Raw genomic sequence first — 15118 nt, 5'->3', positions numbered from 1 at the left:
TTCATGTGGATTTATACAGTTTCCTGGTTTTTGTTTTCAACAGATGGCTTCAATGAAGATGTTTCAGATTCAGTTCCATACAGGCTTTGTGCCCCGAAATGCCACTACAGTGAAATTTGCCAAGTATGTTGACACCTTTTTGTAGGAGACTGGGAGAAGTTTGCTTTGGAACTGCTTAACCTGCCAAACACACAACAACATATAGCAGGGAGAGGAAATAGTGCAGGCAGTAGATGGCTTTGATTGCAATAAGAGTCTTTTGTTTACTCACCTTAAAGTAAATAAATTTTGTTTGTGATACCAAAAAAAACCAACTAGGTACAAAAATAATGCCTGTTTAAAATGGGAGAAGTCAACAAATACAGCATTTTTAATATTTTATACAAATTGCTTTGGAGTTTTGTTTTGGACTGCAGTCCAGTCTAATCCAGTTAGCCATCAGTATCAAACTTCTTGATTGTGTCTTTACAGGTATGATCTGGATGCCTGTGACATACAAGAGAAATACCCTGATTTATTTCAAGTCAATCTGGAAGTAGAGGTTGAGCCCAGAGATAGGCCCAGCTGTGAACAGCCACCTTGGGATAACATGAATATAAAGGGATTGAATCCCAAGATCCTCTTCTCCACCCGAGAGGAACAGCAAGAGATTTTATCAAAATTTGGTAATGACTCCCTTGAAAAAATAGAGAATGTGAAAAAGTTTTCAATGTACTTGGTGTTTCAGGCTTTTGTTTAATTTTTATGTTCCATTAATTGAAAGAAATTTAAAAGGGTTTTTTGGTAAGCATCAATTAAAAATATGTATTGTATTGAGGGGCTCCAGTAATGGATTATAATTATACCTGTCTTACTTTCACTGTACTTATGTGTGCTTGCTTGAAAGCTGTGAATAGGCCATTTGCAGCAAGGGACTTTTAGCAAATGGAATTGTAACAGTCAGTGTTTTGTAGGCACAATGTCTTGAAAGGGATTTATTTGGCTAAACTGGCACCAGTATCATTTCACTTAAAATTATGTAAGCATTCCTCACAACTGTTTTTAGGTAAGAATGTTTTTATCAACTTTCTTAAGTATAGCCATGTAATGTTGTAATTAATTTTCTGAACTTTTACTAATATTTTCCAGCAGACTTTTATTTTATTTCTTCTATGTATTCAGTGCTTCATCTGTAGATGCCTACATTAGTTTCAACTAATGCTGGTCGGTATCTTTCTTCTTCTCCTGCTATCCAGTGATTAGCATTGACATTTTCATTCAGGCTCTTGAGCCTTCTCTGTGTTTCAAGGATAAAGAAGCATGACGAAGATTACTATGGTGATTTTAGTGATACATGAGATCTCACCCTGTGCTGTTAATATGTTACATCTCAAGTACATTTCTTTTCATAGAAGATAGTTGCTGCTGGCCTTTCTTCTTTTAAGCAGGATATGTATTGTTTGTATTATGATTTAGGCCATTTTCTATTTAACTTAGCTTAATCCTGTGAACACAGCTGTCAGCTCTCTAGAGCTAAGGTGTTTAGCTTTGCATCACCATTGATGGTGAGGCTCTGTAAAAGTTGCTCTTATTTTCTTAAGTTGCTCTTATTTTCTGATTGATACATGAAATGTAAGGATTTCCAATTACACTGAAAGTATTTTTTTAAGATTTTTGGGAAGGGAGTAGGACAAAAGTAAGTGCTGTGAACTGATTTTAATAAAACTTGCCATTAAAACTGAGTTTAGTCTTTCATTAGTCATGGTCCTTCATGTATGCTTTCTGAAACAGACAGTTTTTTCAGCATCTCTAAAGCTACAGCTGAGAATGTGGAAGGAGAGTTGAAAAGTGCTCTACCAGTTGTGTATTTAAATTTAGACAAACAGGTTTCTCCCAGCTGTCTTTTCATATAGTGGATGAATCTTGGCTAATTTAGGAAGTCGTCTTCATTTGCCTTGAGGAAACTTTGGTTTTGAGAGGTGATACAGCAGTAGGTAACTGCACAACTGAGTTTTACGCAAGAGTCATTTAATACCTGATTTCAGTAAAATAAGAAATATAAGAAGTAATAGCAGCATACCCTTTGTTCTTCACTGGCTTTGCATATTCTGAATTTTTCTGTGTCTGCATTTGCTTTTTTCTGTTTTTCTGACTCTTAATACAGATACTGTTCATTGCTCTTGCATGTTTTAGGGGATGGTTGGTACAAGTGAAGTGTTAATTACATTTTCTTACTAATGTAAATAGAATGCTTGAGTGTTACTCTATGATTCTGATTTAATGTCCTAGTTCAAAACAGCATTTTACCAGTTTTTGCAGTTGAAAAGAAGTTAATTCTAATTTAAAAGATGGTGGGGGCAGGAATTTGCGTTTGCAGAGTAATAGATTTGAGATAATTGTCTTCCTACAGCAGTCAGCCTGTGGAGGATTGAGAAGTTTCTCTCTAAGGGCTGTGGCTTAAATTCTGTCTTGTAGGTAAACCAGAGTTGCCTAGACAGCCGGGTTCAACTGCACAATATGAAGCAGAGGCATCCCAGTTGGAGCAGTCTTCAGAAAGTGCACCTACTGATACAGAATCCCCACACAGCAGTAGTACTGATGCAAACAACTTCTTTCACTCCCTGGACTGGAAAGGTACAGGCTTTCCTCTGAAGTCACTATGTGGTTTATGTTTGTCTTATATTCCTTCCAGTGAGTGCTTAAGCCTTCTTAGGCAGCAAAAATCTAATTCACTAACCATGAGGAAAAGCTATTTAAAGAGTGAGCTCTGCAGAATAACAAGCAATTATTCTGCTTCATTTGGATAAACACCAAGTAAGGGGGTTTGGTGTTGAGCATGACTTAAATGCTGAGCTAAATTTTTCTTTTTCTGTAAAAATCTTAACCTTAAAGGTCTGCAAGGAAGCTTTTCACGCCCACAGCCCCACTCTGGCTGAGCAACAAAGGAAACAAAGTACACTAGCCAGTGGGGTCCAGATCAGTAAGTAGGACTAAGAAAATGTAATTTTATAGCACACGTGTAACTGCCTTTTCTGGGTGCTGCTTTGTTGGCAAAAATGTCAGCAGCTCCTTATGCTTTTCTTGAGTGCAGCAGTTACTGAGAAATCTTGTAAGCTCTAAGAGACACAGTGATCTGAGCTGAATGTCCAAGACATTTGGAAAAAAACTGTAATGCCTACCTTTGTGGAGTGGCAAATACGGTAGTCAGCTGCTGCTTTTTCTGCCCTATACAATGAGGTGGCAGGCAACATGTAGTTCCTTTTTCATCAATTCTTATATGAGTTTTGGTTAGTTAGGAATTCGTTTCATATGGTGTCACCATGAAAGTTTCTCTTACCCTAGTCAGAAGAATAATGCTATTTATTTAAAGATGTTATTTTTTATTTTTTTTTTCTTTTCAAGAAGGAAAAACTCCAGAAAGTGGAATAGAGGACAGTTCATCTAAAAATGATCATGTTCAGCTGTCTGATGACAAGGAAGAAAGTGATCCTTCAGATGAGGAGTTCCCGACATTTCCAGATGAGGGAAGTACAGTAATTGTTGATGAAAAAGACTCTACTCCAGAGGGAGAGTTGCTTTTTGAAGACAGTTTTGAAGCTTCATCTGCACCGTTACAAAAATCTCTCCCTGAAGAGAATGTAGACTTGCTGGGACTAGATTCTGATACTTCAGCAGAACAGAAACAACCTATCTCAGAAATAAACACCTCATCAAGTAATGCAGACTTGTTGAACAATCTGTTTGTGAGTAGTGTGCCACAGGTTTCAAATGAACGCACTGGAGATCTTCTTGGACAAGGGACAGATTTCTTTTTCAGCAGTCAGTGTCCAGCTGCTACTCAGGGTTCATCTTCAGCAGCAGTCATGTCTTCAGGTATGTGAGTTTAATATCAGTGCTTGTCACCTGGGCAGCACATGAAAACTGCTGCTTGCATTGTGCTTAGAAAATCAGTACCACATTTCAACAGTATGGTGAAGACATGTCAGTCTTTAATAAGACTATGAATAGAACAGGTGTTATTTCTGCATGAAGGAGAGAAATTCCTGTACGTTACCCAGGTATTCTGTTATGTTGCCAGTGTCCTATTTAAACTCACGTAAACAGAAAAGTATCAAATTTTGAATTTACCGGGAATTCAGTAATTTAAAGAACTCTTAGCTTTCCCATATGAATGTTGCATGCTAGATCCTTTTCTAAATCCATAACTTCCTTTATTAAGGTATAGAATTGTCATAATTTGAACTTTATGTAAAGCAATGGCTTTACATTAGTTATACAGAGCTGTGCTGCTTAGGTCAAATGTCTGTGTGGGATTTTTAAGTGTTAATCACATAAGACTGCTGAGCAACTGGAAATCCGGTATGTTATTGTTCTAACCAGTAGGATAATGATATTGCTAAAAAATGTTTTCTTGGTGGTTTTACTGATGATGTTGTCAGGTCAGTATTCTCAAAGAGAATGATATGTAGTGCTGTCTATTTGGTATTTAAATAAGGGGTTTTAACTCAGAGATTCTGCTCCTCTTACCAGTGGGTACTCATCCCTTTGTCACTTTTTGGGAATAACAGTTCTCTGCTGAAAGTTAATGGTAAGATTTCTGAGAATGTTAGTCTCATAAGCTGGGAAACCATTACAAGATTTCGTTCGTTTGCACAAAGGTAATTCATAGGTACTAAAAGCTTTCATCTATAGACAACTAGAAGTATTTTTTACAGAGCATTTAGATGGTTTAAGATATTTTTTTATTCTGAGGCAATTCACTATTGAACTTTGTTACTGTGGTCAGGGAAGAATAATTTTAATTTACCATTTTTACATAGGTAGAATTCTGTAAAAGGGAACCTTTATTACTTTATCTTTCTTTAGCTGTGAAATACCAGAGCAGTAGTCATGTATGTATCTCATTCTCATAGTCATTCAATTTGTTTCATTGAATTGTATTAAAAGAGATAATTGCAGAAGTGAGATTGTTTGGCCAGTGTTATATTTTGGCTTGCACAACAAACTTATACTGGAGGTCTTGTTTATGTGTGATGCTAAAGTAAATTTTCTTGAAATGTTGTTGAGTCCTGTACAGTGTGGTCATTACCTGAGGTTGTGCTGGGGTATTATAGCAGGATTATTCCTTCTCTTCAGCTTGTGAGTGAATCTGGCAGAGCTCCCTGGGCTCTTGAGGGGTTTTGACCCTAGAGGGCAGCAGAAACAGGAAGATCTAAAGCCGTGATTCCAGCTGACTGTCACATGTTACTCCATGCTGCCTATAAATACTCTTCCAGTTAGTTTTTTCTTCATTGGGATCACTAGAGTCCTGCTGAAGTCTTACTTCTATTGATTTTCATTCTTGGGTTGACGTGCTTTCTGCCCCAGAGTCGCCAATGCCTTCGAGTGTGAATGGTAGTATGAATGTTTTACTTCATATTCTTTTTAACAGTGCAATAGTCCATTTTCTTCAAATATGTTGCAGATTTAGCATTATAAAGCATTTATAAAATGTAAGTCTTCTTGTTTCAATTGGTCATTCAAACTTAAAATGTGTTTTAAATGGATGAAATTAAGTGCTGTTAAATTGTATGCAGTCTTGATGCTTTTGTTAGAAGACATAGCTGCTCATATTAAGTACGGCTGAGATCCTTTTTGTACCATGCGGAAGTTCTTTTGTCTAGAGGAAGGAATGGGTGGTTACTCTTTGCCACACAAAATTCACAGAAGGCTGCTGCAGTTACTAGCATGAACTTTGCTTTTTGTCTGTGCCCTCAGAGGAGTAAGGTTTTTTCAACTTAATGTATTCTACAATTCGTTGTGAGATAATTTTGTTTTCTGCTTCTTTTTTAGCTGATCCATTTGACCCATTCACAATGTCATCAAGTTCAGAGAACCAGGCCCTGTCTGGTCCAGACCTCTTTGGGGACTTCCTTAATCCAACATCTACAGCTAATACAGTCCCTTCCACACAAAGTTCACTTCCTCCTTCTTCCAGCTCAGATTTCTTACATTTAGGTAAGTGAGCTTCTGATGTTCTGTGTCTTGACTGTTTCTTCTTCTCTGTGCATTTGTCTTTCAGCTTAGTGGATTAGTGTCTTAATAGATCCACTTGTTGTGATTGCTGTTTTAATTAGCTTTGTACTCTGGAAGTACAGATGCAAATACACCAAGAAGCAAGTGTTTCCTATATAAAGTCATGCTGTTATTTATGATGTAACAAGATTTCTAATATTGCTAACTAAGTGTTAGGAGTTGGAGTTTCCTCTCAATGATCTAATAACTGAGGGTACCCAAAAACTTACTTTACAGATGGTAGTATGCTGTGTTGACTGTATTCAGATTTTAAAGATTTTCTAGAAAGCTTGGAAGAGAAACGAGTGAGTCAAGTTATAATATAGCCAGTTCTTAAAGTGCAGGCTGAGGCTAGCTTGCACCTTCCTGACCTGAATGCATGCTGGTAATATACTTACAAAGTACCTTATGTAATACTCTAATCTTATTTGTTTCATTTCTCTGATATATTCTTGGTGAAGCCTTTTCCTCATGGATTTATTTTAAAATCTATTAATCTTTAAACAGAAATCTTTGTAATATGTTCAGTCTCTTCCCATCATTCTTTAAGGAGAAACAGACATTTGCAGAAATGGTGGAGTGGTAATGCTACTAGTGTTAAAGCTTTTGAAAATCTGACTTCAAAAGAAAAGTGTGGGTTCTCTTCATAGGGGTGTGAGTTGTGATCAGTCTGTAAGGGCTCTTCTCTGCTGCTTTATCATTTACCCTTTTTCTGTATAGGTGCTTCCCACAGGATACAATCTTTTAAGAGGTCTGTGTAGGGTATAGGGAAGGGATTGCTAGAGGGATGTGGTTTTTGCAGGTGCTGCAGGTCCTGCCAGGACTTGCTGCTGTGTGGGCTGCTCTCCCTAAGCTGTGGCTTCCTCAAGGACTTGTCTACCTGTGTAGGGTCCTACACAGGCTGCAGTGTGAATATTTGTTCTACTGTGGTCTTTCACATGTGTTGTTGGGCAATCTCTGCTCTGGCAGCTGGAGTACCTCCTCCCATTCCTTCTCCACGAACCTTAATGTCTGCAGGGTGGTTTCTGTCACATCTGTCCCTTCTCTTACAGCTGCTGTACAGCATTTTTGGAAAAACTTGGTTTCCCAAAGACATTTAGCTTGGGAGGCTCAGGTGTGGCTTGTGGTGAGTCTGTTGAGCTGGCTGTGTCCAGCAGAGAAGCCCAGGCCTCTTCCCATGCAGACGCCTACTTAGAATGTGCAGATAGCCTGGAATGGTGGTATCATGCACCTTTTCCTGAATCCAGGGTGATTTCTTCCCAGAGCTTACTGCATACATCATTGACTTGCCCCTCTTCATTTAACAGATGCTCTAGCTGACCCTACGTCTGAGTGGTGCCATCTGGGTGTTAGCTACAGATAAACTGGACAGAAAGAAATGCATAATTTGTCTGGCTGAAAGAAGGGCTTCCTCTTTGAAATAAAAGGCTACCCAGCTGATTGCCCTATCATATTATTAATCTTTATATTACAGCTGATTCTGCTGAGAAGATTCCTCTTGCTGCCTCCATTGCAATGTTTTTGTTCTGTCCCATAGATAGTAACAGTATGTTTCAGTTGTTTACTTGTATAGTTGCCAGTTTTATGCCACTATTGCTGTCCCTGTGTGAGGTTACTGAACATAAATTTTTTGCTCAGTAGAGGGTTTGATCAATACTGATCAGTGGAGCATTATCTCCACCAGATTCTGCTCCTGGGATGGGGCAACCTGGATGCAGACAGACTGGGGGATGATATACTAGGGAGGAGCACCATGGAAAGGGACCTGGGGCACCTGCTTGATGGCAAGCTGAATGAGTCAGCAGTGCCCTGGCAGCCAGGAGGACCAACTGGGTGCATCAGGCACAGCATCACCAGCCAGGCAAGGGAGGTGATTGTCCCACTCTGCTTTGCACTGGGGCAAACTCACCTCAAGTGCTGGGGACATTTCTGGGTACCACAATATAAAAATGAGCCATTACATTAAGCCATTAGTGTCCAAAGAAGTGCCATGAGTATGGTGAAGGGCCTTATGGGGAAGCTGTATGAGGAACAGCTTGAGGTCACTTGGTCTGTTCAGCCTGGAGGAAACTGAGGGGAGACCCCATTGCAGTCAACAACTTCCCTGAGGAGTAGAGGGGCCTACACTGATCTGATCTCTGTGGTGACCAGTGACAGGACCTGAGGAAATGGCCGGTAGCTGTGTTAGGGGAGGTTTAGGTTGGATATCAGGGTAAGGTTTTTCTCCCAGAGACTGGCTGGGCACTGAAACAGTGGGAAGTGGTCACCAGCCTGACAAGAGTTCCAGAAGCCTTTGGAAAACACTCTCAGGCACATGATGTGATTCTTGGGACTGTCCTGTGCAGAGCCAGGAGCTGGACTCTGTGATCCTTGTGCTTCCCTTTTAACTCAGCGTATTTTATGATCTCAGCCAAAATCTAGCTCACTTAAGAGGCAGAACCTCTGGAGATTCTCTAGCTGATGTGCTCAAAGCAGCATCAAGTAGAGTGGGCTGTTCAGGACTGTGTCTTTTAAGTTTTTTAGTATTTCCAGTGCTATAGACTCAACAGCTCTCAGGGCAACCTCTGTCAGGGTTGGAGAAATCTTAGTGGAAAGTATTTTTTAATGGAATTCCCTGTGTTGCAGTTGTGTCCTTTTGCCTCTTGCTCTTCCACTGGGCAACACAGAGGAGAGTCCATCTCAGTATTTTTTTTTGTTTGTTTCTTCACATTAAGTATTTTTACACATTTATAACAATATTCCCAGTTCTTTTCTCCAAGTTTAATAGTACCAGAACTCTCATATGAGAGAGGAGACTGAAAACCCTTTTATTTATTATTTATTAAAGTAGGAAAAATAAAATATTGATTTCTGTTCACTGAATGTTTATCTGCAACCTTGAGGAGGACATCATCAATATTCAGCTGTTAATAACATTTGAGCAAGTACAGAAAAAAAAAGGAATATTTTTACATCTGACTTTAATGCCTATTATTTTATGCTTACTCCTTCTGATTTTACTTGATATCTTGCATGCTGGTAAGTGTATTAGGATACCTGCTATTTTAATGTAATTTCTGGAGCTTTCTGTCAACATAGGAAAAGATACTTAACATGTAGCCATTTTCTCTTCAGCCTACTGTTCTACAATGATTTCCCAATATTTCTTTATTGCTATGCATTCTTTAAAAACCATATGGAAGTGGAGAAACTGGGGTAACATTTCATGCTCATTTACATTTGTCTTTCAAATGAGAGCTTACATGTGTGTTTAGCTGAAGTGATGCATGTATTTGAACCTTTAGCAGTCTATCCAGTTACAGGTATCAATTTTATCAAGTAAGTTAGGAATAATAATAGTTATGTTGCTCTTCATGTGAATTTTTGAGTCCTGAAAGGACAGGATCACTAATAACTGGAGAGAAAAGGGCAAATAAGAATATGTTCTCAAATAATGGGTTTGGAAGAACTGTGTTAAGTGAGCAGAAGACAGTAAAAACATTTTCTCCACATTAAAGGGAGAAAAGAAATTTAACTAAAAATAAAGTAGTAGTAATGGCAGTGACCATTCAAAATAAGCTGCAGCAATGAGATTTGATCACTCTACTCTTGGAGCAGTTGTAAGTGTCTAGAATCAAATTTTAGTGATAGATAAGCTTTATTTGTTAGTAAATGATTACTAAACTGCTATAGGTATCAAGAGAAAAGATGTTTCATTGAACACATGTTCAAGACACAGAATTTTAACCTTGTATTTCTCAGATGTTGGCTTGAAATTTAAAATCATAGCAGTTTTAAAATGAAACATGGTTCTTACACAGTATCTGGTCTCTTAAGGCATTCTTTCCTGTAATACGAAAATGTGCTGTTGCTGCTAAACAGCTGTTTATTAACAAGATACCTTTATTTTCTTCTGGATTTTTTAAGTAGCAGATCATCTGTAATGCAAGTTGAGTCAAGAATGTATTTCGCTCAAGACAGCAGGAGATTTGGAAGGTCATCAAAAGAAACCTGAGTGATCAGTGTAGTTTTCTCCTGAGGAGAAGTTAGTTTCTGTGAACTTGAGTTCTCAGACAGGCTTTAGACAAGATTAAAAAAACCTTGCATCATACTAAACCAGCGTCTTGGTTCACAGAAAATCCTGTTGTCTGTGATTAAAGGATTTCCTGTAGACATGACAAGTTAAATAAAGAAAACCTTATGTGACATTGTGTGTAGTAAAATGCAGGTCTCTTATTTTGGAAAGCTGGAAAGTGTGATCTGATTACCACCAACTTATTCTTGCATCTTATCTTGGTTTGAGCAGTGTTAGTAAAGAGCACAGTTCTTTGCCCTGACCTCCAGTGGTTCATTGCTGTATGGCTAGGGATTATCAATATGCATATTAAAAAACTGGAGACAACCAGGATCTGTATGCTCATGATCTTAGTTGCTTCCATTTTTGGAATATCAAGCTGTAGTTCATGTTTTGCCATTTCTTTAGGTATTCTGCTCCTTTATCTTAATGTGTCTGTATGAACTCCAGTGTGCCATTTATAAAAATAGGGATTCAGTATGGTCTCATAATACCTCTTCAGAATATGCAGAAGTCAAAGTATCGTGTTGATAGCACTTTTTCTTGATGTTAAAATCTGACATAATGCCCACATTGTAGAAATAAAAAGAAGATAGCGTAAGAACAAACAGTTTCAGGAGGAATGGGTTATTTGCTCAGTATATTGTATGTTGCATTGTTGCAGATTGTTCTGATAAGCGTAGTGGTTGCATATGAGCTTTTACTATTAATAGTGAATTTACTGCTGTACATAGCAGTAGGCTACTTCCTGCTTAGTTCAGGATGGGGGACGTGATGAACTTGACTGCTCTTAAGCCAACTGTTATAAAACAGCTCATTCTCATAGTATGTTCTCAGTCCTTCAAATGCATTTACCTGTAATTTAATTTATTCTTTTTTCTCTCAACTTGTTTTCATAATAGTTAATTTCATATGATGTTGCTAATTTTCTTATTCTCCTGTAAAAAGACTTTTAATAGCAGAGATTGTAAAACAAAATAATTTCAATCCTAAAATTTAATATTAGTATTAATTAAAGGCCCACATAACTTTTGAGGGAGGAATATGATGCACCAAAATTTTAAGATGATGAATAGGTGCTGGTTTATAGCCAGTGACACTGCTGTTTAGCGGATAGCTGGGGATCCTGAGTATTGAGACTTTCTTCCCATGATTTCAGAGGCAGAGAGATGAAGCTTGGGTCTGGGGAAAGGGCTGGAAATGGTGGGTACTTCTTGCATTTTATTATGATGTTTTCCATTACATGCAGCAGAGTATACTGATGACATACAGGCTTTCAGCAGATATTTGTTGCACAGTATTTGATGTGTTCACTTTGCAGCTGTAAGGTCTAATTATAAATGCTGTTAGTAGATTGAGGTACTATAGGGGTATTTAATTGTCTTCTAATTATTTCTTTAATTCACAGGATTTGATACTAATATTTAGAATATAAAGCTGAGAAGTTGAGACAAGTGAAAGGCTGTGATGTTGTAGCTGACACTTTCAAAGCCTCAAAAATGGTACTGCTTTTGTAAGGATTGTTGGGTTAACTTTCTAAACCCTATGTCTGTGAAATATCTTAGAGCACCATTAAATGTGTTGGCTTTACTGAAATATCCCCCTCCCTATAGCACTGACACTTACAGCATTAAAGTAGGGGTTACTTTCAAAAGCTGTTCTTGCTTCACTGTGAGTTTCTATAAGTTGTGCTCAAGGAGAGTGCTCATAGCTGGCATACACTTTTGAGTTTTCTGTACATAGCATATCTCGTTCTGAGGATGGCTCACCTCGCAATTCATGTGAGTAGGTGGGAAAGTGTCAGGGATGGCAGTTATACCTTAAGATGGAATATGACATTTTCCAGGAGCTAGTGGCAGCACCCTTGTGTGCTTTTAAATATGACTTTTTCATTTAGATGTCATAGTGTATAGAAAAGTGTTTTTTTATCTGTGGAGCTAGAGATTCTTAAACTTTTCCCAGAAAAAAAAATCACTCTTCCTGTATCCTGCTCTACAATTATGTGCATTCATTTGTGTGTTACATGTCAAAGAGTGTATTAGCGGGCCAAGAGGCTCCTTTGTCACAAGAGGCCTGGTTTAGGCAAACCTGCAGTCTGAAGTGACCTGGCTTCACCTGTGTAGCACCCAGACTGCTGAGTGATAAAAAGCACCTTTGATGGAGCACTGCTGCTTTCTGCTTAGTGGCTGTGTTGTCAGGAACAGCAGTATGCCCTAGATCTGTACCTGAGCCAGTCCTTTTGGTCAGGAGACCTAAGCTGTTAAATTCATAGCATTGCCTGTGCATGAAAATACCTTATCTATGAAGTGTGTGGGGTGTTTTAAAATAGAAATGAAGGAATTCCAGTGGTACAACCCTCCTGAGTCCTGATTAATACTGCACAACTGTTACTGAGAAATCCAGGCAAGCTATGTAGCTGACAATGTGGTACACATTCTGTTGGTATTGGTAAACATGTATATTATTATGATGGTTTTCTTAAACGTGAAAACATTTCTTTTTCCTTCTGTAGGCAATTTGACACCAGAGCCACCTAAAATATCATCATCTACAAGCCACCCAGATCTCTTAAGTGGATGGGATTCTTGGGCAGATTCCTCAACAACCAGCAATGTGGCATCACCACAGCTGAGGCCTGTTTGTGAAGGTATTATGAAATGTAATTTTTCCATTAGAGAAAAGACTCCAGATTGAGTCAGTAATAATCTGAAACTGCTGAACAGGTCTTTATGCATTTTTGCTTTACTGCTTAAATGCTCCTTTAGTAAGGCACTTGTGTAGTTTTTCAGATTTAATTTCAAGACACAGGAATTAAATTGTTTCATTTCTGTATAATTAATGGTGATTCTTGTAATGGGAAAAGATGTTGTGAAGTAGAACGTTGAGGAGGTTTTTATGAGGTGTTGTGGAGATACTACTTTTATTCTTTCTCCCAGTTTCCAAACAGACTAGGTACGTGATGTGTCTTCTTATTATACAGGCCAAGCTTTTACCACCGGAAGCCAGTCCAGTGTGTCTTCAGGCTTGTCTTTCAGCCAGACGAAAGCTCAGAACTTTGATCCTTTTGCTGATCTTGCCAGTCTGGGATCTGGTCTTCCAGGTAAGATCTTGCTTTTGAGAGACTCTTTTTAGTGCCTCTACTGTTTGATGTGCTTCTTATATCAGTAAATGTTACTGACAGCCTATAAAAGAAAGTGTTTCCTTTTAATTGTTAATGACCACCTTGAGGTATTTGCTGGAAGCTGGTAACAAGGAAAGATTGAATCTTCCAGATATTTTTTGAAACATCCAGGTTAATATTTCAGCAGATATTTACAGCTGTGATACAAGAACACTAAAAATAATTAATGCTTCAGAATCTAGTTGAGATGGTAAGAGAAACCAGGAGTTGCTGATTCAGTAACTGAGCATGAGGTTTCTTACCTAACATTGATTAATACTGTTCCTGAAGGATTTAAAAGGGAAGCAGAATTAAATTAGTTAAAATTTTTAGTTCCAAAGTGACAGTTAATTCAGGACTTCCTTTTGAATTCAGTGGACTTTCACAGCTCTGCTACTCATATCTACTCTGTTTGTAAGGTGAGCACAAATCAAGCCCATACATTGCATACCAGTACCAAAAGCATTATGAATATCTGTGGGTTTTCAGTGGAGGGCACAAGGAGTTCTGGAAGATAAGACAAATTGCAAAGTAACTCTTGTTCCAGGGTGTCTTACAGGCCTGAAATTCAGGAATTAGCCCTGTAGCGTTTACAAAAGAGCTGAGGTCCTTGTATTTCAGAACCCACAACGCCATAACAAATGTGACCACCTGCCCAGAGTACAAGGAATGATTCAGAATAGCCTAGTGTCACTGAATTGCTCAAACCTGCTTTTCCCTTAGCTTGGAGCTGATGGAGGTTTTACCCTGTTGCCTTGGCAATTAGCACTGTGCATTGAATTGAGTACCAGTGGAATTCTTGTAGAAGCACCAGGCAGCATGCAGTGTTTGACTTCTTGATAGTGTTTGGACATAAGCAATGCAAAATTCTGGTGTTGAAGCAGTACCAATGAGGCTGCTTTCAGTAAAGAAATTTCAAAAATTTTCTAGTTTAGTAATTCATTTTAATACAGTTGTTAAATATACAGATAGTGTGACAGTAAAAAAAGTAAATTTATCTTTAACTTTAATATGTAGGTGTACGCCACACTGAATCTGATGAAAGAAATCAAACTAATTTTAGCAGGACTTAGGTCATGTCATTATTCTTTTAGTTAGCTTTCAACAGGAAAAATTACTAAATTAAGAAGTAGCCAGATGTCACTGTCCTAGTTAATGTTTTTAGGCTTGAAATGAGTTTTCAAGGCATTACAAGAACTGGAATTCAGTTTTGGAATTCAACTGGAATGCCACACTCTGTTGTATTTTTCTTTGTTGAGTTCTTTGGCTTCCACATACAAGACGTTATTCTGAAAAAAAAATCTGTGAGAGTGCAAGCTGCTTAAATATTTATATGCTATATAAATCCAAAAGAAAAAGTAGCTAAATGTAGTTTATACTGGTGTGTTAGTATACTAGTAGGATATACTTGTAGGATACTAACACCAGTAGTGTTCTGTGGTGGTTGGTGTTACCACTCTCTTCTTTAGGAATGGTCTTCTATCAGAAAGTAGGAGCGGTGTTGAAAGGTTTCTGTGAACAGTGAGGCATTGACTTGTCTTACAGGAAGAAATTGCTGGCCTTGAAAACTGCAATAATAGAATAGAGTATAGAATGCTTTGAAAGAATAGGTGAAAGAGATATTTTTTCAGTATGTAGGGTTGTTTGCTCTGACTAGTAACAAATGTTTTTTCTGTAAATTTCACAAGTTATCAATGACTGAAAACTGAGTTGACTGCAGTTGAGTGATTTAATGAAAAAACAGTGCATTCCTAGATTTTATTAGGTGTTGTATTGCAATACTGGGTTTTATCAGGTGTGGTATTTCAAGATATAGCATGGTATCTTGTACGTGGCCCTGGGGAGACATCCTCTTCTGCAAGTTAGAAGTA

At 38.1% G+C, this 15118-nt stretch overlaps 1 protein-coding gene and 1 long non-coding RNA gene across 3 annotated transcripts in view; one reads left to right on the top strand and one right to left on the bottom strand.

Moving 5' to 3' along the window:
* Nucleotides 1-15118, bottom strand: part of LOC131572687 (uncharacterized) — a 61328-nt gene that overhangs the window by 32116 nt on the left and 14094 nt on the right. The gene's annotated exons all lie outside the window — the stretch shown is intronic.
* Nucleotides 1-15118, top strand: part of GAK (cyclin G associated kinase) — a 67218-nt gene that overhangs the window by 41828 nt on the left and 10272 nt on the right. The window contains exons 18-24 of one of the 2 annotated variants that reach the window (XM_058825950.1): nucleotides 44-123; nucleotides 472-665; nucleotides 2455-2613; nucleotides 3385-3852; nucleotides 5812-5976; nucleotides 12600-12734; nucleotides 13068-13187. In XM_058825950.1, coding sequence (XP_058681933.1) covers nucleotides 44-123; nucleotides 472-665; nucleotides 2455-2613; nucleotides 3385-3852; nucleotides 5812-5976; nucleotides 12600-12734; nucleotides 13068-13187 — 1321 coding nt within the window. Of the gene's footprint in view, nucleotides 1-43; nucleotides 124-471; nucleotides 666-2454; nucleotides 2614-3381; nucleotides 3853-5811; nucleotides 5977-12599; nucleotides 12735-13067; nucleotides 13188-15118 lie in introns of both variants that reach the window. The other variant, XM_058825949.1, reaches the window with a different exon arrangement.

Source organism: Poecile atricapillus, chromosome Z (assembly GCF_030490865.1).
Source record: "Poecile atricapillus isolate bPoeAtr1 chromosome Z, bPoeAtr1.hap1, whole genome shotgun sequence".
Lineage (NCBI taxonomy): Eukaryota > Metazoa > Chordata > Aves > Passeriformes > Paridae > Poecile > Poecile atricapillus.
The sequence above is the reverse complement of the archived record's forward strand: the minus strand, read 5'-3'. Positions and strand labels throughout refer to the sequence as shown.